This window comes from Perca fluviatilis, chromosome 10 (genome assembly GCF_010015445.1).
Source record: "Perca fluviatilis chromosome 10, GENO_Pfluv_1.0, whole genome shotgun sequence".
Taxonomy (NCBI): Eukaryota; Metazoa; Chordata; class Actinopteri; order Perciformes; family Percidae; genus Perca; species Perca fluviatilis.
The window spans coordinates 15,991,813-16,017,124 of NC_053121.1; the positions used below are offsets into that span (position 1 = coordinate 15,991,813).

Consider the following 25,312-nt stretch of genomic DNA (forward strand, 5'->3'; position numbering starts at 1 on the left):
AGTATTTTCAGCCAGCGGTAGCCCTAATTCTGTTAGCTGCTCGCTAATGCTTTTTTCTCTTGGATCCTTCTTTTGGAATATGGACCGGGAACCTGAAAGGGTGCCTTTTATTTCGTAAATTCTCGTTACACAAATGGCAAATATCGTTTACCGAACATGTAGCTTGCTTGCTGAGCTAACGAGCTATGCTTTGCCTGCAGCAGCAGGGGCTTGTGGTTGTATTTTCATACGCTTCGTTGATCTGATTGGTTGATTTGGCCCGTCTATCACCAACATAGGTGATAGACGGATGGTTTATCCAATCAGCTAACCAGTATTTTCGTCCCTTCCCAAAAGTTCTCCAGATGGATAGGCCGAGCAAATGCGAAGCAATCTATCTGGCGGAGTCAGGTTATGCTACCACTCCTTCCTCCTCAAATCCCTTGAAAAGGCTCTCGTTTGCACAATTTCACAAATAATCACTGGGACCGAAAGGATATAGGATATACCTCCCGTCTCATGCCTTCCCAGCTGCCGGCTGGTGCTATCCGCGGCGCGAGTTTCGGCTTTTCAAAATAAAAGCTTGCATCTGATCAGCTATGTTTTTTTACGGTGTTTTGGATGTTTTAGAACTAAACAGTACGGCAATCATGCTAATGAATACAATTATTTTTTTCAGCAGACAACAGTTAAAACATGATTGAGGTAGCAAAGCAGTTTTGTGTTTATACAGTAAAGGCCAAAAGTTTGGACACACCTCATTCAATGCGTTTCCTTTTTATTTTCATGACTATTTACATTGTAGATTCTCACTGAGGGCATCAAAACTATGAATGTGTGTGAAATAACTGAAAACATGTCTTATATTTTAGATTCTTCAAAGTAGCCACCCTTTGCTTTTTTATTAAGGGAAAAAATTCCACTAATTAACCCTGACAAAGCACACCTGTGAAGTGAAAACCATTTCAGGTGACTACCTCATGAAGCTCATTGAGAAAACACCAAGGGTTTGCAGAGTTATCAAAAAAAACAAAGGGTGGCTACTTTGAAGAATCTAAAATATAAGACATGTTTTCAGTTATTTCACACTTTTTTGTTAAGCACATAAACTTTTGGCCTGTACTGTATGTGCGAGCGGGATTTATTCAGTTTGGAAAATCCCACGGTCTCTAAGCTACAGGCTGACTAAATAGGGAGGGACCATCTGCTAGCGATAGGGGCCGAGACTGAGAGAGCTACATGGAGCTACATGGATAAATATGCACCAAACAAGCCACTTTGAAATTTTGCTCTTCTCATGAATACAAAAGTTGGGAGACCCTCCCCCGTAGACAAAAAATGAAATTGGATGACCCTCCCATCAACAAAGAATAAAAACACATGAGACTCCCTTATTTTCCTCCGGTGGCCCATTCCATGAATACCGAACGGTCCCTTAGCTAAGAAAGTGAAAGCTACATCAGTACAATACAACAGTTCACAATATTTGGGTTTATTTACAGTAAGTGAATAAAGAAAGAAACATTTGTACTCTTCAGACAGACAGGACCATTACAATTTTTTATCAGGATCTACCACAGTTAACAGTTTTCTGCTCCTTGAAAGCAGATTTTATTTCATCCTTTCTCTTCGCTTTGCAAGAGTCCTTCGTTTGTGGGGTGACTGATACTAGTCTCTAATGTAATCTTTTCAGATGAATTTGAATAAAAAGGGTGGTTGATCATCTAGTCATTTGTATGATATTTTATTTATTTTAAAGATCACTTTCCATGATTTTAACTAATGATAATGGAGAAAATGGAGAAAAACTCAGATTTTTAAATTTGCCGTGGTCCACATTCATTTCCGGACAGTTCTGGGAGGATGGTGAAAAAAGATTAGTTAAGAGCCCTGGGACTCACTCAAATGACCAGCTGTGGGTCTCAGGGACTCACTACATTGAAAACCTATTAACATCACTAATACACCCTTCCTCCACCACATTCTGTCCATGTACCTGCCAGGGCCTATCTCCTCTGCCTCTCTCTCCTCAGGGAAGAATAGAGGTGCTTACCTGTAAGCAGTCAGGCTAAACCTTCCACCTTCCACAATGAGCTCCAAAAAAGGGAGAGAGACTATGGTTGAACCTCTCATTAAAGTTCCCAAATCCAATTGTCTTGGTGAGTCAAAGGCCAGGCAAGGCTATGATATTTGGACTTCTAACGCTGCAGACTACAGCGAGATGTGCAGTCCGACTAAAGACAAAACAACACCCATCAGCAAGGAGACAGGCCAACTGGGTTCTGCTGATTGGATAAACATCGTCTGAGATTGGCCAGCTGCAGTTTACTTTCTAAGGGCAAAACAAAGGCACCTAGCGAACCTCAGATGCAAAGATCCAGTATCTCTACTCTTCCGTTTCCCCTGCACACACCATTCTCCACCCAGACAATAAAGTCAGTCAATCAAACAACTCTCTCCCTCTCTTTCTTCCTCCCTCGCTCCCTCTATTCTGTCTGTAATCTCTGGTGGCTTATCGGAGCATCGCTGAGTGAAGTTTTATCTGACCCACCAGGTGTCACAGCAAAACAATCCCGATGCTCACTACAACCCTGACCAGCAACTGCTCTCAGCTCCTCCTGGCCCCGCTCATTGATTTTCATGATGCCAGCCAATAATTGAAAGGACATCCATCACACTTTAATTGACATAGCTAATCAGGTTTTATAATTGGATGGGCCTAACTTTAGTCCCCCTCTAGCGTGCCCTCTCTCTCCCTCCTTTTCCACACACACTCTACCAATTTACCTCTCTTCCTCTCTGCCGCCCGACACTCCATCTTTCATTTCCACTTGACGTAATTGCTGGCAAAGAACTTTTGATTCTCTTTGTGTGTGACCTCTCTTCATGATTGACACCCGCCTGCGGATAATCTGTGGATGTGTTGAGCTGTTTTCAGAGTTGACCCCGGGCCAATCTCTGTTTGTTCCCCTCTCCCTGAGCTTTCAGTTCAGCTCCTCAGACTCGCTCCAGGGCTGGCTGGGGTAGGGATCAGTTTCTGACTTAAAATGGGCCTGTATGGACTTATAATTCATCTCCTCTAAGGCGATGTACTTGGACCCTGTTGAGGTTTGCATTGGCAGTCAGCACAATGTCTGCACCTGATAGTCCTCTCTACCTGCTCCTTTCTCTCTCCCGCATTGATAAATAAAAGCTTTGCAGCCTCCTGTGCCTCCTCCCTGGGCATTTATCAAGAGACCTGAGAATATATTTCATCCCATGGCCAATCCTAGTCACTCGCCCGAAGATGAATAACACAGGAGTTCTTAAGGTCAGGGAAATATGGCTACTAAAACTCTCAAAGTGAACGTGACCATTACTATCTCCACAATACAGTCGTCCAATCCCTCAACTGGTCGCGGTGAAATATGGCCCAGACATTTTTTTCAGCCATTTGTCACACAGTCCGTGACCCCCGCTCTAACAAACAAACCCATGACGAAAACATTGCCTGCTTCGCCACCAAATTAGCTAACGACAGATTAATAGTTTGATGGTTTTCACACAATCATTTCTGACACCCCCAAAACGGATGCTGCTGCAAATTAGGTTCATTAACTTAATTACACACATTAAGCCAAATAATTGTTTTAATGTTGTTCTAATTTCCTGTGCCTGAGAATACGAACAATATAATTTTTTCAACTATCCTTTTTGTGCCCTTTAACACCTGTCTGCCATTATTGGCACGCAGCCAGCGTTTTTATTATTTCCCTGCACAGATTTTGCGTAGTTCCATCTTGGGCTTCACTTGTTTGCTTTATGAAAATGATCCTGCCTGGGTCAGATCTGTTTATATTTTAGCTGTAACACAAAGCTTGCGCACATTGATTCTCATATATACAATACCCAAAACAATAACCTCATCTAAAGTATGGCGTTGCTGGCTTAATGAGGGAGATTAGAGACGTTTGTGAGGTCCTCCGACAGAGGACGTCTTTTGTGGCAGAGGAACTACGGCTCACTCTGTACTTGTATTGTTCGATTACACTGGAGAAGAAAAGGGTGCCTTTTGTTTGAGGGGGAAGTTTTCCATCTCAGCTAATAGCCTGCAGACATGGTTGAAGTATTAGAGTTGCTGACAAGCCAAAACCATCTTGCTATATTGCTTATTATAATACTTCACACAGCCGTTGTCTATGGAAACACATCTGCTGGGAACAGATTGGGACAGGCATTCTTCAGAGCCCGGTGCTCCGCTCTGCAGTGTCAGTGTAAATACTGACTGTGTGTGTGTGTGTGTGTGTGTGTGTGTGTGTGTAACAATGACTGGCATCTTTGTGTATATATCTTGCCTCTCAGGGGGGGGAGCTGCTGACCTTTGATGATGGGCCGACTGAGCTCCCTGGTTCACTGCACCAGCCAATATTCAGCTATCGGTTGACACACGCACATATGCATGCACACACATGGACATTTACTCATACACATTGCGCTAACGCAGATACACAATGCAACATTCAGTAACAACATCGACCCCACCCTGCTCTCCATGCATCGGTCTATCTGATCATGTCAAATAGTGCAAAATACATAATTCTGTGTATTAATTCACTGACCCATGTTAACTGAATCCCCATAAAAACCTAGTGTTTATCATGCAAAACTTAGTGTTTATCATGCAGATCAGCCAAAGAGCACGCTATTTATAACACTTTCTCTATGAGATGCCACCCTGAGACTCATCATTTCTGGATGGGAAGCTGCAATATCTTTCTGTCTTTGATATCTGTAGGTAGCGACAGAGTTCTCCCTTCATGTCCATCTGGTCAGCAGTGGACCCTGTGGTGCCACTTTCCTCTCAGCTGCCGTGGTTTGTGGTTTCTGATCCGGACTGTACGCACATGCCCTATTAATGACACACGGTGAGTAGGAACACAGTACTGGCTGCTTTATAAAAAATTTAACACACATTGGCTTTGTAGCTATGCAACAGCACAACATAAACACAAATCAAAGCATGCTTGCATGTGTGTTTTCATGGCCGATTTGACCCATGGCACTTTATCTGGCAGGTTGTGTTTTAATCAGAAGAGAGATGGTTTAATTCTCAGCTCTATTCATAGCTCAGAGAGCATCACAGCACCGACCCAGGTGAAAAGGTTGCATATTATCTTAGCAGCGGGTGTCATTCCAGTGTTTATTAGAACGGATCGTTTAAAAAGGTCACGCAGGTGGGGCCGAGCCAGTAATGGTCTGCAGACTATTCTACCGCCAGTACAAGTGTCTTATGAAACGGACAGCTTTCCTTCCATCTATCACAGGAAGCTGATGCCATAAGGAGGCATAACATGTTTATTTGTTCTAATAAAAAGAAGAGGGAGACACTCTCGCTCCTAATCACAAAATGGAAAGTGCATTCAAAAACATAAAACATGAAGAGAATAGCCTTTCCCTGCCCATCCTCTCTACCTGCTTAAGTTCAGGGGCTAATTGATGCTAATTCTGTACACCTGTTCTTCATGTATTGCTTGTGATCTTCTCGTTGTATTTGATGAAGGTTGCATGACTCCACTCTTCGCATTTCTCAGTTTGTCCATCCTCGATTCCTTTCCTCGCATCCTCTCCTTGCATCTTAGTCTCTCCCACCCGAGATGCAAGCAGAGGAGGCGAGGAAGAAACATGAGGAGTGAGGAGTCGAGGCAACAGGCATTTGACAAAATGAGGCATCCGTGCTTCGGAGCGGTCATTTTAAAGCGACGTTAATTAAATATGACTTGGCACAGCTGTCATGGTTTGTATAATCCAGTTTTGTGTCACACCTCTTTTGTACGGTCATGGGTGCGAAAAAGACTTCTGCAAAGGATACACCTGTGCATCCTGGCTCATAGCTCCTCAAAAATGTTGCACTGGCATCCATTTCCGGGTCACAGGCAATACGATGGAGGAGGCACAAAATCAAGAAATGAGAAGAGCCCATTGAACTGTTTTTCTTTTTTTTCTTTCCTTAAATACATTTTCCACTTTGGCCTTGAGAGTGTCATGCTTCTTTCCCCTATTTAGATCTGTAGTGTATTTTCTGGCTGCAGCGCTTAATTGCTGTTCGGAGCACATTTATTGATTGTAAAATGTTACTTTGCTACTCATCAGCTCAGTATATAATAAGTAAATATATAACTAAACCGCATTCTACGGACCCTGTTGCAGAAAAGTGGTTAAAACCTTGCGCTACTGAATCTTTTCTACTGTTCCGCTGAGCTGAAGAGTTGAGACTATGGTTTGCAGTATGTGGGTGGGTAGTGCACTCACTCTGTGGGCACTGCTCGCTGGTACAGTTGAGAGACTGGAGGTCGAGCCCTTGACAGTCTTTGCCCCCGGTGCCAGGTGACGGCTGGGTGCACTCCCTGCTCCTCCACATCGAACAGTCTGCACCACACGCCGACCACTTGCTCCACTCGCTCCAGCCTCCGTCTACTGCAAAGACACATAATAAAAAAACATGGGTGAGCGCAAACACATAGCAGCAAAAACTCCAACTGACTCACTTCAAACACTTATATCTTAGTTCACAGGAAAAACTATTGATCGGAAAACATGCTGAACAGTTTCAATAAAACAAGTTCCAACTCCGCCTTACAAACAGTGTGTGAACTGTTAAAACTCTACACGGTGAAGTTCAGATGCAACAGCGGTGTAAAAAGCAGTGGTGTATTTGCATGTGAGATGAGAACTGGTAGAATACTCTTGCCATCCTTTTGCAAATGAACTTGCTCTAAAATGGAAACCTGGTAGGGAAAGTATTATAAAGACATGCAAATCCACTTGCACACACTCAAATCCAGCAGATGCACAGGGAAACCAAAGCTTGTAAAACTGCTGAGGAGAGCCATATTGTCTCTATTCTGCTTTCTTTGTTTATTTTTAACATGGAAATCAGATGCAACTAAGCTAAACACCAATGGGACGAGGGTGCTGTGGCCTGGTAGACTCAGCTGTCAACAAACTAAATCTGTACAGGGAGAGGAATTTGATCCTTGTGAAATGCATCCTCTAGTCTACTGTGAAACATACATAGAAATTAATTTAAGTAACTATGTTTTAAAAATTCGAAATGAACATTTGTGAGTAAACAAATCTGCCTTCATTTGATTTATTTGTCAAACAAGCCGTTACTGTAGCAACATGGGCATTACCTGCAGTGCATTGAATACAGAGACAATACAGGTGGTATTACATTGAACAGAGATGAGCATTACAGCATGTGAATTACACCTGCAGCCTATTTCGGTCTACCACAACTTCAAAAACCCACCACCATCAGCACGAGCAAAATGAAACAAATGGAAATGGGCTGGTAATTGCTCCTGTGCGGGCCCGGCTGTAAGAAATATCAACAGCTTTACCACACGCAGAGAGAAAGGCCATTTTGCAAAGGTGGGGGTAATTTGGCATTGTGGCGGGGCAGTGGGGTGGGTGGCTGAGAGTGATATTGAGAGTGACACAGCGCCAGGCCCAGGGAAGGTTACCATAGGGCTAATGGGAAAAAGAGCAGTAATGAGATCTCATGGGGGAAAACTGTCTCACTCTCTCTCCCAAATGTAAGGGTGAAGGGGACCAGACAAGATTCACCAGAGCTGGAGCACAGAGCACACACACACACACACACACACACACACACACACACACACACACACACACACACACACACACACACACACACACACACACACACACAGTTCAAGCACACCTCTATGACAGCAGTAACCCTCCTCCTGACTGACCTAAGGGCAAGGAAACCTTGGCGCTCATTAATCCAAGCAATAAATAGTGCAAAGGGCACGACCCAAAGAGAGCAGGTCTGTACCGCTGCAGGTCAGAGGCTTTGGTTAATAAAACATAAGTGTGAAAGTCACTCAGGGTGGGATGCCCATTATTGCATAACTGTGCCAAGTAATGATATTATGTGGTTTTACAGCTAGTAACTGGAAAACGAGCTAAAAAGGCGCTGCGAGTGTGTCTGGCCAAAGGCACGCAGGCACAGGTGTGTGAATAAGACCCTGCTCCCACACAAGACTGCATGTTTGTGTCTTCAAATGATTGCAAGAGAATGTGAGTGTTTTGCATGTATGTATGTATGTATGTATGTATGTATGTATGTATGTGAGTGAGTGAGTGAGAGTGAGAGAGAGAGATGGGATGCTGACACAGCTCGGGCCTGTTTGCAGTCCGATCCATTTGGCAGAGAGCAGAACCAATCAGATAATTGTCCTTGTTTGGCATTGAGTGGACCCATCCGTGGGCCAGTGGGCTGATTATCCAGGCTGGGAACGAGAATGATTGAATAGCGAATTACATCTTAATGAATATATTATGTCGCCCCTCAGTTTATCCACACCACTGTGACATAAAGAGATGAGATCAACATCTGCCCTGATGCGGTGATGAAATTCTACTTTTCTTTTCCACCACAAAGCAAGACTAATGGCCATGCAAATAACATTTTCAAACAAGGAGATTGGAGTGGAAACAGGGTGTTGCTTGTAAGAATGACGCTGAGGAAAATCAAAGAAAGATGAAGATGCATAAACCGTTCTTGATGGCCTGTCTGACTCTGAACACACGTATATTTCAGACTTTCCACTGGAGCAGAGACCAGAGAAATGTATGGCCAGCATAAAAAGGAAGTGGAAAGATACTAATTGTTAACAATAAATGCAGTGAAGCAAGAAAATTGCCACTTTCCTTGATTTCCTTTTTCCAATTTAAGCCTTAAATCAGAACCAAACCTTTTACATTTTCAGAATACACATAAGAAAATTGTTATCCATAGCCACACTTTTCCTTATCTAATCCCCAGAAAGAGATGGTTAGCACTACTGCAAAAGGCACCACATTTGATTTTCAATCATGCAGCACCACAGGTTTTAGGTCAGGCAGGTCTCTGAGAAGGGACAGTAATACAATAGACCAGTGGCAAGCTCCCATTTGGATGTGTTGTAGGGGGGAGAAGCAAAAGGAACCTGACCATTCTTTACAGGTCTGCAGGAGGGCCTGTTTGAAGCTCTGCTGTACAAAATGACAACGGCTGCTGACAGACAGTCCAAGATCATTGGACACCTATGGTTTCTGTGTCCTTGAGGGGAACAGGAGGAGGCAGACAAGTACCACCGAGACCAGCAGGCCACCTCTCTGCTCCTAATGTCCTGTCAACACACGTGTGTGCACAGTAACCACCCCTAATCCCAGACTGTGTTCAAAGGCTGATGAAGGAAAGCCACAGAAAACCACAGACCCATGGAGGGGGTTGATAGCTTAGCCACAGAAATGGGTGATCCAACAGAGATTAAAAACTAAACCTTATTCTGTATTTCTGACACGTTATATATTTAAAAGTCAGTTTTTGTAATGTTGTATGTGATCGATGGAGTCTACTCCCTTATGTTAACTAAACCACTAGAACAAACCAAAATGAGACAGAATGAGATATGAAGAGGGTGAGCCAAAACAAATGGCACAGAATAATTAAAAACAGCGCTGATGCAAGGCTGTCACCAGATGGCCACCGTCTTTTCGCAGTGAACTAAAGTGTTTTTCTCTCACATTTATTAGCCATTGCCTTTATTTATTCCTTCGATAAAATATGAAGTCTCCAGAACAATATCCGATAATATCCAGAAACAGACATGGATGCTTAGTTCCAAAGTAGAATTCGACATTTGCCTGCAGTGCAGACAGTAGACATATGGGTTCTAACTTGCATGTGTACAACACAAACATGCACAAAAACACACTTACAACTATGCATGCACAAATACACCAGCCCCGAGTCTGTTTATTTTCCATCGAGCGGAAATCTCACAGCTCCTCTGGCAAGCCGGAGGGATCAGTACAATATTTAAATAATTCACACGAGTTAGAAATCTCTTCAGGTTATTTGCGGTTCTCTAACACATCAGCAACAGTCCCTTTCATTTGTGTGGGGCAGGTGTCACTGTGTCACTTCCTAAACTGGGGACGGATTTGCGGTTGGCTCAAGTAAGGTGTCTCTGTCAAAAATGTTGGCGTGATCTGACATTTTGCCATGACTGTTGGCTCTGACCACAAGTCTGCACAGAGACCGACTCAATGAAAGGGTGACGGATGGACTGCAGATTGGGATACTTGAGCGGGATGCGATGAGATGGAGACAAAGGAAAAGGAGAAGGCAGAGAAAGGAGAGAGAAAATGGAGTTAAGCTCTTGCATAGTTTGGATACTCGCTGTCTCAAGTGTTGTTCTGCTTTGCACTGAGCCTCAGGCTTTCGCCTCGGCCTCCTCCTCCTCCTCCACAGCACCCTGTGTCTCTCCCAGCATGGAGCCCATCTGATCTGCCACAGAGGCCTCCGCCAACTCTCATTAAACACTTTGGAGACTTAGACAAAAATACAGATGAGCCTCTATAGCTTCACACGTTCCAGATAAGAAATGGGAGCTCACATTTAGAGAAAAGAGTCATTGTGATTAGACATGTGGAGAGTTCTGCTGCTGAACAGGCCGTTGTAGATGGTGTCGGTCTGTGGAAGCTCGTATGAAGTACAGTATGTGTGTGGAAATGTGCCTCTGTTGCTGTAGCTAAGCACTGCTCTGAAGGAATCATGCTACTTCTTTAAATGTGGAACAACACATGGCCATCGGCATTTCAACAAGAAACATATATATAAATTTAGCCGGGCAACGCAGAGACAAATTATAGCCTTTGCATGTTGTTGGTTCCAAATTTAAACGGATTTGTTTCCAGCGAATATTCATTCAGTTGACAGAATCTCTTTATCCCCAGAGGAGGAGTACAGCAAATCTGTGAGGCCATCAATGTGTTTTAGACTAAACAGAAACAGACTACAACGGCAATTTACAAAGAATAAGCAGCTAAAAAAAACTAAGTAATTTCAAAGATATAATGCTGTAAGTCAGATGCACTAGATAGCTTATAATCAACAAAGAATCTTGGTCTAGATAATTAATGAACTCTTGGAACAAGACCAGAATTTAAATAATGTAATTTTTTAAAATGCAACTCAAAAACAAAAGGCACTGGGGAAAAATGCCTCTCTAAAGCGGACCATATAAAAACATTAAAAATGAAACACTGCTGAATCCAAATGACAGCCGTGTCTGAATAAATAACATGATGTCGATATGCAGGATTACAGCTCCCCATGTAATTCATTCTACTCAAATCTCTTTCTTCTGAAATGGGCTCAAATCACCATCTACTGCGAGTGTAGTTGATTAGACCTGCGAAGGCTATAGGCAAAGTGATAATTAAAGTTGTTATCCAGTAGGCTGATCTCATCCGTTGCCCCTCGCTAAACGTGACTATCAGAACATCTATTCTTGTATTCAGACCGATGACTCATACATGTGTTAATCATGTATGTCAATGAATCAAAGTGAGGATTCAGATGTATTTGGGGGTTGTTATTGCTTGGCTGTGTGTGTGTGATGGGTGACAAATGATGGGAGCATTCAGTTCATCTTGGGGGACTTCAGAGCCATGTCTGAGAGTACACAACAGAGCCGCTGTGCCACTTGTGTATGGAAACATCAGCCCGTCATCCCCAGGCTCTGGTGTGGTGGACTTTGGCCTTGAGGGGAACCCTCTCCGGGGTCTGACAGCTGGGGCTGTCTGTGGCACTGATGGTCCGTCTGAGACAGGTAACGAATGAGAAAAGAAGGCAGAGACTACTCTGTTTCCAAACAACAGGACTGATAGAGGTGTGAGCGGGGTCGCGTCGCTGTAGCGTCTCTCATCAAGAGAAAAAAAAGAAGTTCTTTTTTTCCCCAAAGTCTCTACAAACTGTGTTCACAAGGCACACAATTTCCCTAAGGGTTAAAATTACACACTTTCTCCTTGTGGGGCAAGAGAAAGATAGAGGGGCGGTCTAACAATAGCCGCTTGGACTGACATTAATCTCTTTAAGCTCATGGAGGTCAGTATCCTGCTTTGCTGTAGGGGAATGTCAAGCATCCCTGGACACCCCTCTAATTCCATTACTCGTTGCTCCAGCGCTAATAATTCCAAATCCATCCAGATAGCGTCCTGATGGAGCGTCATGCATTGCTGTGTTTCCTTTGTCTTCCTCCGCCTGCTGTATTCCAGCGGGCCATGTTACTTACACTCACACTTGACATCTAGTGATGTCTTTACATGGGAGATGTGTAACACAACGCCCTGATTCACTGAGAGAGATAACCTCTGTTTTAGGCAGGGAGATGCTGCCACTGCCAGAGGTGTTGGATTTCCCTCTGCTATTTACCGAGCGTGGGAGATTTCTCCTGCGGTCAGCATGGCTGCAGAGCCCCAGCTATACATCCACAGACTGATCTGCTGGCAGCTAACAGCGAGCTCTAGTACAGTACACACTCAGGCTTTTTCTACTTCTTTCTCATTTTTCCTCTCCTCTCTCTCTCTTACTCCGGGCTTTGTTCTTGCCTTCCTTACACCGTATCTGATTCCATCTGTCTCTATCCCTGCTTTCACCTTACACCTCCTTTTCCCTCTCCCTCGCTATCTCTTCCTCTGTCAGGGGGCTAATGTGGGACTGCAAATGAAGCAGCTTGACTACCATCTCAGGCTACCAGAGATCAATATGTGTTGCTCAGTATCAGGCAGGACACTCTCTGCCTCTCCGACGCTCTCACAAGGGAGAACAGGCAGGCAAACGAAACGGCCTCAACTCCTCACACGTAACCATGGCACACAGGCCGCCATGATTCAGCTTTTTATCTCCCATATTTACTACACAGCTTGAGCAGCAAACAATAACAAATGTACTAGCTGGTCGGACACAATGCCATGGCTGGGACCGTGTCTCTTAAAGCTGACAGGTCTCTGAAATAAAAGCAGGGTCTGCCTACAGCGCGGCAGATAAAGAGATATGTGAACAAAGAGTGATAACAATAAATCACTTTCAGGATGAGGCCTTACAGTGAAGACTATTAGACGGACATTGCTGTGTAAGCGGTCTAATTGCAGGAAACAACAGAAGCACTGACATCGAAGGAAAGACCTGGGTGCTGGTACAAAAGGCAGCCAAAATAAAGATGAATTGATGACTTCTAGATGCAAAAAAATGCAAAAAGGAAGCCACAGGAAGCCAAGCGCCACAGGACAAACAGGGTTGCCTGGGAGTTACCTGGACAGGTGGCCACACAGGCACTTTTCTGGACGTTCTGCCCCTCACAGGATGTGCCTCCATTCAGTGGCGTGGGGTTGGTGCAGCTCCGACTCCTCTTCTGCCAGCCACGCCCACACACAGCACTGCAGGACGACCAGGTGGTCCATGTGGACCAGCCGCCGTTGACTGTCGGACCAGCACCGGGGGGATGGAGCGGGGGAGGGACGGGGTAGGTTGGGAGGGAGGGATGGATGAAGGGACAGAGCAGCCAGGATTACCCGACATGCACCAAGGAAAAGAGGTGTGTGTTGCGCTAGAATAATCGTGACTGCTGTTACACTCTTTGGCTCAGCACTGCAAGGTGAACTAATGGGAGAGCAAGAGCAAAGGGGGCTGCGTCCTGTGTCCGAGTTGGAATTACAGCCAACTGCAGTGAAAACAAAATGGCTTCAACAGGGAGCAGAAAATAAGATGACAGCTTGCTTTCTTTGACCTTATCTCTGAGGAAGACTAACTATAATAACTATAATAATATAGTCCAAATATAATCAAAAAAAATAAATAAATACCCATGGTCATAAATGCATAAAAAAAACAACACCTACTCCCTGGAAATGCCAACACACTACTGAAAAATAAATAGGTTGTGGCTGTTGTTGTGCAGTAATTAAGATTATGTCCCTCACACATCCAGCACGTCTTTCTTCAACTCTGAATTGTAGAGAACAACACTGAATCATTTATTATTCCTTTATATTTGAAACTGAAAGTTTAACAACCAGTGCCGGTGTACTGAACCCTTAACCGTCTACTGGCACATAATTGATGCTATATCGCTCGATCACAGCAGGCGATTACATCAAATCACGCTGGTTTAATTCTAATCAGCTCCTTCCTGTACATCCTGTGTTTGCCCCAGCTTACAAGATACAGAGATTCCTGATTTATTGACTTGAACAGCACTGTCGTTGCTTCTCTGTACATACTCCCCTCCTAATTTCCCCCCTCACTCTCTCCTGTGCTTGTCGTGGCTGAATCACTTCCTTGCCCTCTCTATGCGATTGATTGCCCGCCATGGCAAGGTAAATTGCCAGGCAACTCGGCCCCTGATTACCTCTTAGCACAGAGCGCAGTCACAGCAGCCAGGCCTTGTTAAAATGCATCTCTGGCCCCCTGTTGAACCCCCTTTGAAAAGTAGCAGTTATTATGACTTTCTACAGCTACCTCGATCAGCTAGCATGGTCTCAGGTAACTGGATTTTTCTTTACTTTCTTTACGTTTTTTGAACAAGACAACTTTTATTGTGATTTAACGTCAAATATGACTACAATGGTAACACATTTGTCATCTTGTCAAGCACACAGAGTGATGTGAAGAAATAGAATTGCACATGCAAGCACCCTAGCAATTTGTTCACAATTTATCGGGTCTAAGAGCGAAACTATTGCTTGACGATACAAGAAAGGCAAACAATAAGAATATGAATGCTCTTGCCTCCACAGTCATTTCGACTCTAGATTTCTTCAACTGCAGAGCAATTCTTTCAACAACAAGCTAATCCATTATAATCAACAGTAGGAATAATTGGGCTTTTTATTTTTACGCTGGAGGCTTGATAAGTCTATTATAATGTGTGTTTTTTACTGCATGCTCCAAATTAACACATTTCATATGAAACTATTCACCTGGACAAGCCTCCATTTTCAACTATATTTATAGTCATACAGCGCTACCTAAACGTTTGAACCCCCTACAGGGTCTGCACAGTTTGTTGAAATACAAAAGCAGCCTTAAAGGAAACTACTTGCAGTGTATTGCCAAATATCTAAAATACAGTGATCTCTCTTACGATCAGTTTCATCTTTATTGTTAAATATTGATTTAATAGTTACATTCTAAACTCAAAGTGAAAAACACTGTCAAATCAAAAGCAATACATGCAGGTGTTTTCACACTCATCTCTCATAATCTATAGACATGCCTATTTTTGGATATGGTGCAGGGAATATTACTTGATACATAAAGTCATCCATAGGTGACCCTCATGTTCCACACTATGCTCATGTTTTCTGAATTTGAATTAATCTTACACCCTAAAATCCTTTAAGATTCCATTGGGAACTTTTGCTAGGCTGCAATTTCAAATGGAAGTTAATTCAATTACAATTCAAGTAGCCATAAACTGCAAGATATTAAGTTTTGATGAAATAATTCCTAGTAATTTCACAAAGGATGTGCATACTTACAGTGCAATTTCAAATGTATGAACTTCACAAAAAAATGACCAGATTTTCTTACAAATTGAGTAAAAGGAAAACATTGTATAGATCTCACACAGAAACCTTGAAAAATGTTATTTTTAAATCATTTTACAGCAGAAGAAATGATGCAAAAACTGAAGAGGTGTGCAGACTCCTACATAGTGCTGTATATTTGTGGCATATGGTGCATTTTCTCTATTCATGTTAGATAATATACAAGAACTCTGACTTTACAGCATACTATCGCCTTCTTCTGGCAACCTCAACAAAAACAAAATGGACAGTGTCAGTTTTTATGCGCTAAATTGCTTTCATGATAGATTCCCATGTGATCTCCATCTCCTGTTTGCATGTAGCTGAGAATTAAGTCTGGCTGTAACCTATGCAAAACTTTAGTGCCAGTACCCAAGGAACCCCGTGTGATAGAAAATATGCTGTTTCTCTAATTTTTAAATAAAGATCAGTCTGCTTATCAAGCCAAGTCATTATTTACAGTTTGCTGTTAATTCAATTTTTCGTCTCGTATTGGATTCACTACAGAGGAGGAGGAAGATGGCAGCCCTGAGATTGGAGACTGCCAGCTTTGGCAGAATGGCTGCCAGGAGCATTTTAAGTTGTGATATTTAATGAGCAGATACAGTACACTACTATGTCTTTTTGTAATTATTTATCATAGTGTAATTCATTGCAAGTTGTTCCCGTCTGTCACGTATGTGTAACACTGCATATTGTTATTAAAACCACACTGTAGAATCTGAGTGTAATATTACAACTGATAGAAGAAGTGCACCCAGGGATCATCCATGCAAGAGAACATGCTGAACTGAATGTGGAAATGTGGGATAACGGAAGCAACATGCAAGCAATACATCATTCATTTGAGCTGTTTTTATGTGTGTATATCCCAGACCTCTCATTACCCTCCGTGTAATGACACCTTTGGCAAAAAAAAAAAAGTTATCACCTACCATAAACTAGGACTGTGGCAGAGGTGCTTTTGCGGCGAGCAACGATGTTTTTGGCCACACACGTGTAGTTGCCCGTGTCCGCCAGCCGGGCTTTTTTGATGACAAGATTATGGTCAGTTGTGATGAAAAAATTGGGGTCGCTCGCTGGGTTGATCACATCCTCGTTTCTCTGCCACTCCACCTGAAAATATGTTTCAGCGGTCAAAACTCACTGCAGCTGAATAGAAAGCCCCCCCCCCCCATTCCAATGCACCTCTACAGTGACAACACATGCAGTTTTTAAAAGCAGTGAAGTACTTTAGTTTTGGATACAATCAAACAGACAAAAAGAAGAACAAATTCAGCTTGGTATGATGCTGAGATGGAATTAATTTAACAATGCACCCTACTGATTTTAATATTTGTTCTCTTTTTGTGTGGGAAAAGTAGCTTTTATTTTGTGGCTGCTGGAGATCTCTGCAGCTGTTGGTGGCCGGAGAGTGAAACTGATCATGCTTTGTGTAGTTTCTGTGCCCTTTTACAGAAGTCAAAAACTGATGGTATTCCTTTTTTGGTGTACTCTCAGATTGGTTTGCTGGTTTTCTCGCTCTCACTTGACCTCGTGCCGTCTCGAGAGTAGCTACGCTACGGCAGTGTTGTTGTCAGTATTACTGCCAGTTGCGATGCCGCATATAATTGGGCTTTCTTCCTCTTGTGCCCTATCCCTGTTTTCTCCCGTGGTGACTTCTGCTCTGATGTTCTTTTCTGTTGAACTGCAGTTGGCACCTTACTTCCCCATTTCTCTGCAAACTGTCCCGACACTGTCGCTCTGTGATTGGCTAGTCTGCTGCTCTTGGTCTCTGGGCTGTCTGAGTTGCTGGCCTAACCTCTTGTGTTGTTATTAGAGTGGTTAGTGCCTATCTGGGACTGGGAGGATGCAGCAGACAAGGTGAAACAGCTGGCCTCAGTCTGGTCCTCTAATCACAGACACACACCACCGAGAGCAAGAAGAGAGAGATAGAGAGTTGAGCAGAACAAGAGTGTATGAGGGACATTGAGAGATGGCAGAAAGATAGAGAATGAGACAGGGAGAGAGGGGGAGAGAGAGAGAGGCAAATAGACCCATTAATTATGAATAGGCCTTTAGAGATGCCAAACGGGGAGTGAAGCCTCCAAGCCTATCCTGAATGATGTGACGAGACACTGTGATATACGGCTTCTCAGAGATGTAAGAGAGATAATAAATCAATAATGGAGAATAATTAGAGCCGTAATTTATCCGTTCAGGGTTGTCCGTTCGCTGGTGGAGCAGGAAAAGATGCTGGGGAGTTGATCCTGAGCTACTTTCTGCTCTTTGTCCTCCTGGTGAGGAAAGGGTAAATGGATGCTAGATGTGGGCCTATAAATATCTTCTGTATCTGTGTCTCACCTCGGCTTGTGGCACTCCCTCGGGAGGATGGCAGCGCAGTAACACCTCCTGGTCCAATGCCACCTCTTTACCCTGCGGCTCCTCCTCAAAGTTCTTTCTCAGGTCTGAGGGGAGAAAAAGACGGGGAGAAACGCAACCAATTAGGATGTTTGTATGAGCTTGTGAGGTTTAAATGAAATACTTCCATCCACAAAACTTGGCTTGGTGACGTTTCAAAATTTTTCTTCACTTTTAAAATGTCCACCTACAGTATGGCTTCGCCGAGCATGTTGCACTCCAGTTGGCCCCTAAGCCACAAAGGGATTGGTGGCAACAACCATGTTGCTTATTACAGGCTGCCTGGCTGGTTCAGAGATGCTTGTCTGCTGCCAGAGGGGCCCAGCATCAAGCAAAAGCAATTGCATTACCCCTCACTCCTCCCCCTCTCCTCTCTCCAGCCTCCGCCAGCCTCCAGCTTCCATTTGTATGAGGGCTTGGAGCAGCCACACGAAAACACAGCCCTGAGGCGCCTGGACAAGAGCTCCTGCAAGCCTGGCTGACTGCATGGGGCTTCACATTACATCTCATTGGATGCTGTTACCCTTGCACCAAGTCCTGTTATACATTTGTCTGTAAGACCAGGCTGTAAATTACACAGGTAAAACAGCCAATGCTTATTTCTTACAAGTGGATAAAAATGCAAGGCCATTTGTATCTGATGAGCTAGACAGAACACTGATAGCTAGCAGGGTGGCACAAATTTGATGTGTTCACCCCTGGGTTTTGAGTCGGAGCGATTATTACTGTGTGTTGTGAGGGGCTGAGGGTGCGTCTGTGAGCTGCCGGTGAATTCCTTTAAACAGATGTTGAGCCTGTCCTGACCAATCACACTGAGATAAACGTTAAGACAAGCAGAGAGTTTTACGACATTCAATTTAATTAAAGCCGATACAATGGGACTGGGGGAGACTGAAGACATAACAGTCCTGTAAGGCACAAATGTATGCGAGCGTGTATGTGTGCGCACGTGAACGTGAACCGGTGCGTGCACATAGATTCATTGTCATTAAAGCATGCGTGTCCTTATCTTACATCTAACTGTCTTTGTTGAGCTCTCAAACAAGGTTGGGGTAATGAATGTGTGTTTTCAAAACGTCTGGCGGTTTGGAGACAGTGCTGCGTTCGGCTCTGTCTGGAATAATGCATATTTATGTGGGAATTAATAGGCGGAATGCTTTAAAATACTCAAATGTAAAATGGCTTCTTCTAATAAAGCTTTTGAGGCTGCAGCAAAGGGATGACTCTGTGTTCCCCAGACAGATTTATGATTGCTGCACAGCAATAACTTTCAAATCTGTTTTTATTCCAGTTACTTTCAGAGGGATCATCGCTGATATACTGTATCCAGTGAAAAATATGCTCATGAATACTCAATTTTAGTGTTCCATTTTTTTTAAGACTGCCTTCAAGCAGATGCATTACTCTGTTTCTCCCTGCCAGTGTCGAATATTTACTTCTTAAGTAGAATCGCAGGAAGATGATTTAACTAAATTGTAATCACAGTAATGCACAGTGGTGCACAGATCATAATGGCCTCAAGGCTTATTGTTAAATGAAAGTAAGTCCCTCCCCAACTAAGTGAAAAAAAATCATTGTGCTAATCTAATCGTATTACAAACTAGCATGCAATATACTGTATAAGCACCTTGTTAGGCAGCGTTTGCATTTGTGAAGACAGTGATTGTTTTAAAATGCACTCACAAGCAATCCTGATGTACGCCTTTTGGCTCTTCTGGGTTCCGGTGGTGCTCCAGGCGACACACTGACACCAGTACTCATCGAGCCCGAAGATCTTCTCCACCTGCTGTCTGGTGATGTCAATTTTCACCTGCATGATTGGCAGCGCTGCAAAGTAAACATAGGAATAACAGTCAGAACTGGGGGGAATTGAATGAGCGCAGGGGGTTTGATATTCGAAGGGGCGAAGAATGAAATGACCATAAATATTTCTCCACAGAAAGAAACAAATAAGTTCAACTGAATCCTTTAGTGCATTTTGTACCTTGAACTAAACTGGCAAAGTAATTAAAAAAAGCGAGCAGAATAAACAAACAGAGAGCCATAATCATATATAAACAGAGTGCTTGTTAACGGAGGAAAATGAGAAGAGAGCCTCACAGCTATCCTTGGTGTAATTTGGAAGGCGTTAAAAACACCAACAGTTGGGAAGGAAGGAAGCGCTAAACAAACACTCTACAAACAAAAATACTCAGCACGACCTGCTTCTCTATTATTAAATCTAGGAAGGGGGAAGAGTTCACAATCTATAGAGCATTTCCACAACCATGTTGATAAAAGTGATGGTGCTGTAACACAGGGCAAAAATAGCATTATTGCTTTTCAAGAAGAAAGTAAAAACACTTCTCTAAACAAAAGGGAAAAACTGGGACAAAATCCATTCTCCTTAACCGTCCAAACAATATAGTGTTGTCAGAGTCCCGTCTTTTTTTTTTTTTTTGATATTTGAGAAGCAATCCTTCATTTCATTTTCCTTTGACCTTTTATTTGGGACCTGTAATCCAGAGGGTTTTTTTATTTATTTTTTTATATTGAGCTATGACCTTGATCCCTACCATGTGTCCTACTTTCTCTTCACTCTGATAAAGAGATCTCCGTGCTTTCCCTCAGCTTCCAACTCTCTCTCTTTTTGTTTCATCTTTTGTCTCTGGGGTCTTCTGGAGAGAGAGAGAGAGAGAGAGAAAGAGGTGTTGAACCTTTTATGAGCGGAGAACATGTTCCAGTCACGGAGGACACATCCCCAAGACTGACAGAGTAGCATATACCACGCTGTATATTTAAGCTTCAACGGAGGGCCGCTCTTCAACTGCCATTTACATAAAGGCACTTTGTGACACCCATACACTCCCCTCACACACTTGATCTGTCTGCAGTGATCATTCCCAGCTCCAGACTGAAGCCGACTGAAGCTTGGCTAAGTGGTCCCTATCAGGCCATCAAACCTTTATAGCAATTACAAAAAGCACTTGTGCTGATTCAGAGTATTAATCAAACCAAAAATGGGTAATTTTTCATAAACAATTTGAGGAAAAACTGTGCATGAATCTATAGAGGCCCGTATGTGAGTGTGTGTTTGTGTGTGTGTGGCTCAGCGGTGACATATGCTGTCGGGGAAGAAAGTGGAGTGGCTCCATCGCCGGCAGCCACACGGTGATAAGTAGCTGTGAGGGTCACTGGCGGACGCGGACCCCCCCCCCATGTATTAGCCTCTCAATGCGGTACATTTCGCTCTATGCGATCACGGTAAATGTGAGTACGTGTGCAGTGAATCCAGGCCTGGAGTGCCACTCTGATCAACCACACCCTGTGCTGTTTGCAAGATTTCCCCAACAATCTCTTCTCTGCAAAAAGGAGAAAAAGTTAAATTTGTATGGTCAGATTGGCTTTAATAATTCAGCAAAAAAACTGTCAAAAAATGTTGAAATGAAAGGCTGGATTGAGGAGTTCACTCTTATTTATTCACTTTCTTTCTCTCAATTCCAGCTCCTCTGTCAGATATTTGTGTGTGTGTGTGTGTGTGTGTGTGTGTTTGTGTGTGCCTGCAGTAAGAGTGTGTGGCACAGGCCGAGAGAGCACCTAAATGCTAAAACAAATGGCTAAAAGTAACAAAATGGGCACTACAGAGAATGAACAAATGGAGCAGAAGAAACCATCCTCCTCCCTTCGAATGAGCAGCATGGCAGCATTTGGCTTTCCCCCTAAAACGTAAGATCTATAAAAAAAAAAGTACCGTATACAACAAGACCCTCTCCATATGCAATCTAAGAACAATGGTTATTCTTGCAGTTGCAGTTTGTGTATTCAAAACAAAACGTCAGCTACGGCATCGACAGAAAAAAATAATTTAATGCACCAGGAGCAGCAGTTTTTTCTTGGTTACACTCACTTTTATTTACAGTACATGCAGCAATAGGGAGGGAATTGTTTTATATGCGTGTGCTTGCTGTTATGCATTAGTCATTAATAAAATCCTTAAAAAAGGCAATGCATGCGATATATGGACACGTGACTGCAGCAATAGTGTGGACGATAGAGATGTGGAGATCAATCTGAAGTGCTCCCTCAAACCTGAAAGTTAAATGAAACTAAATTCTGAGAAACTGTTACAGCCTTGGATAGGAAGAACAAAGGGAACATCTGATGGCCCTGATTTAAACTGAGCTCAAAATGATTTGGGAAATATATGTTGGAATACTGTACATACATTTGGAATTCGTCAATAAGCCGTGTTCTGTGCTTTGTATGGCTCTACTTACAATAGAAATTCATTTGATTAATGCAAACAATCCTTCTTTCAGCTTGTGGGTGAAAGGGATAGATCAATATGGAGATGCAAAAAATGAACAAAAGCAACCTGAAGTGAGAAATCCTAAGAGGAGCAATTTGAAGCCATGCTTGCCGGGGTAATTGCATTCCATTTCCTTATCTCTTCCTGTCTCTATAATTACCTGCTTTCTGTGTCTGACACCTTCCAGTAACACTGCTGTCCAATTTCACTCCAATTAATAAGTAGGACAAAATAATCTCATCACTTTGTGAACAAAATAGGACTGTAATTTTAGCAGTTATTAATGATTGGACAGGCTGCTATTTACTGTTGTTTTCCAAAGTCGATTCCACTGGGAGGGCTGTATGCAAAACAAAACTTTATGAACATCACTCATAGATGACTGATAACGAAACTACACCACGGATTCATAGAAAGCTGTGTCTTTATGGAAACACTTATGACTCAATTATATCAATATCGATATACTGTATAATAGTATGCTCAGCTGCCTCCAAGGTGTTAGGAACTAAAAAGAGTAAGAAGAAATTTACACTTCCTTTCTTGCAAGATACTGAGTGTGCACTTAACATTGCTGTTAAACGATAATTAAAACATGACACCATTCCCCCAGCCTTCGGTTTGATCTGCGGCCCATTTATAAATGAGCTCATATCCCAAACCTCAGTGAAATTATAATTTTAAAAGGGTGATTATGTGATTGACACTGTGTGAATTCTGGGCGTACAGCTGGAACCCTGGTGAGTTTATTTTTATTGGAGTGCAATGGGACAACTTACTCGGCTGTACTTACCCATAATATTTGGGAAATACACATCTCCAAGCTTTGTAATATTGCAGTGAAATGAAGAGGTAATGCATGCTTGCACACAGACACACACAGTGCCAATACCAATAAAATCAGCTCCTGCCTTTTGGTAGTAAAAAACACTTCACACTCAAACTCTCTCTTTGACACAGCTTTATGAATATGCATAACATGTTCTCTGACACACTGATACCAGAAGGCAGTTACAAGGTAATGCTTGGTTAATGCTGTATATACAAGACACACACACACACACACACACACACACACACACAAAATGTGTCCGCTAAATGTATGAATGCAGTCCAAAGTGGTCAGTGCAGTTTTTGTGCTGGACGGACAAAATGTGTGGAAAAATTATTAAAAAACTCAAGTTTAACCTCGATGTTGAAGTATCTCTGAGACTATAACCAGCAGAATAGATGGTTTATTATCTCTGCCGATATGAGCTATAAGGTTGTAGTTATCCTGTACTGTAATAAATCTATAGTAGCAACTGACAGAAATTAGAACAATCTGTGTTCACTCATAACAAAGTGAAGTGGTGTTAAACTTGCATCAGAGGGGGGGTGGACAATTGAAGTCCTGCAAAAAAAAAATTTAACATATTGTAAATTCTTACTTTTATGCAATGTAAACAGTTATGCTATCTAACCTGCTGCATTATTAATGCACTTACTTGATCCTCTCCCTATGGAACAAGGCCACAAACAGCTCCCTGTATTGTTCCCCATGGCAACATGTTGCCCAAGATAAGTTTCCTCCTGGCCAGCTCGCCAGGTCATTTTGGTCCTCTCCAGGTTTTGATTAATGCAGTATTCTTTTCCTTGACAGGATAAATAAATAATGTCGTATTTCCACATTTGGGTAGGCTTAAACCTACCCAAATGTTCCTTCCTAAACGATGCAGACAGACTGCTATCTTTGGCATAGTCTTGAGACAATTTTTATGGAAATTCCCGCATTACTTTATAGACATCCTCACTGCCCAGAAGCCATCAATCCACACCTTGGTATCAGTCATGGTTACACCATTACATGTAGATAAATATGAACACTAAATCAACCACACCACACTAAAACCCAGGTTACATAAATGCACACCAAAAACATGCATTTACATCTTAAATTGTCCACTTTTTTTTACCTGAACAACATGCATAGAAGCTTCAGTCTTTTTGGGAGTGCCTGGCATACAGTCCCAACAACCTCCAGCAATTAGATAACTGCTGTGTTGCCTGAGAGGCAAAACCCAGTGCAAAAAAGCCTACAAATCACTCAATGCTCCTTGTAAAGCTTAACTGTTTTACGTGCACAGTAAAAAATTAAAGACTGGACAACTTTTAAAGAGATTGCAGTGAGTAAATCAAACTGATTGACTGACTGACACACACAAGTGTGGGGGGAACAATGTACCCCCCCATTTCCCAATTTGAAAATGACTCCCTTGATGTCCTGTCATTCAGGTCACCTGAACGTACACAGTTCTGTTACTCAACAATCGGTGTGCAAAGCAGACAGGGAGCATACAGAGCTTTATCTAAAAGAAGAATCCATAAAAGCTTCCAGGATTGTGTGCTCTGAGAGACACCAAAGCAAACACACTGTTCTGCCTCAAGACTTTTTTAGTTTTAACAAAATAAAAGGAAATAAAAAAAAAGACTGGAAGAGATGCAGAGTGGCTGAGTTCATGAATTAACTGACCCTATTATTGTAGGATGGAGCTTGTTGCACATCTTCAGGCAACAAAATACAATAAAAGCTAGATCCACGGGCACACACACACACACACACACACACACACACACACACACACACACACACACACACACACCATTCAGATGTAAAATAAAGAAAAGTAGCACCTACTGTGTGTGTGTGGGTGTGTGTGTGTGTGTGGGTGTATAGGATGAATTTCCCTCTGAGCCAACAGGGGTTCAACACACACAGGGTAAACATCATTGGACTCAATCCCGGGTGAGTCGATATTGGGCTTGTCTAAGTGCGGGACTTTATTTTTCTCTCCCTCACTCTTGTTTTCGCAGGATGTGACCTCAATTCCATAGGGGTCATTTGCTTATCAAAGGCAAGGACTGGAACTTGCAGGTCCTGAGTGTGTGTTCATTGTGACCAAGGAAATTCAATTAGGCGGCATCCCTACTGTGTGTGGCTGCGGATTCATCAGTGGATATAGGGGGATTAGGGTTGGGTGACTCTACATCAGGAGAATGCACCGTTTCTAGGGAGAGAGTTCACAATGGTTGAGGAGAGACATCACAGATGAACGCTTTTAAGAATGCACTGTCTGCACATAATGGCAACCAGTCAAAAGCATGCTCTAAGTGTTTCATCGGGTCTTCTTTGTACAGGATGGCATCAGTGTCATCAGGAGCACCATGAGTGTCCAG

At 42.8% G+C, this 25,312-nt stretch overlaps 1 protein-coding gene across 4 annotated transcripts in view; it reads right to left on the minus strand.

Annotated features, from left to right (window-relative positions):
• unc5a (unc-5 netrin receptor A) overlaps positions 1–25,312 on the minus strand; it is a 143,598-nt gene that overhangs the window by 31,616 nt on the left and 86,670 nt on the right. For 2 of the 4 annotated variants that reach the window (XM_039812815.1, XM_039812816.1), the window contains exons 3-7: positions 19,492–19,635; positions 17,752–17,855; positions 16,344–16,524; positions 13,133–13,300; positions 6,268–6,432 (exon numbers count right to left, since the gene is read on the minus strand). In XM_039812815.1, coding sequence (XP_039668749.1) covers positions 6,268–6,432; positions 13,133–13,300; positions 16,344–16,524; positions 17,752–17,855; positions 19,492–19,635 — 762 coding nt within the window. The remainder of the gene's footprint in view (positions 1–6,267; positions 6,433–13,132; positions 13,301–16,343; positions 16,525–17,751; positions 17,856–19,491; positions 19,636–25,312) is intronic. The other 2 variants (XM_039812817.1, XM_039812819.1) reach the window with 1 other exon arrangement.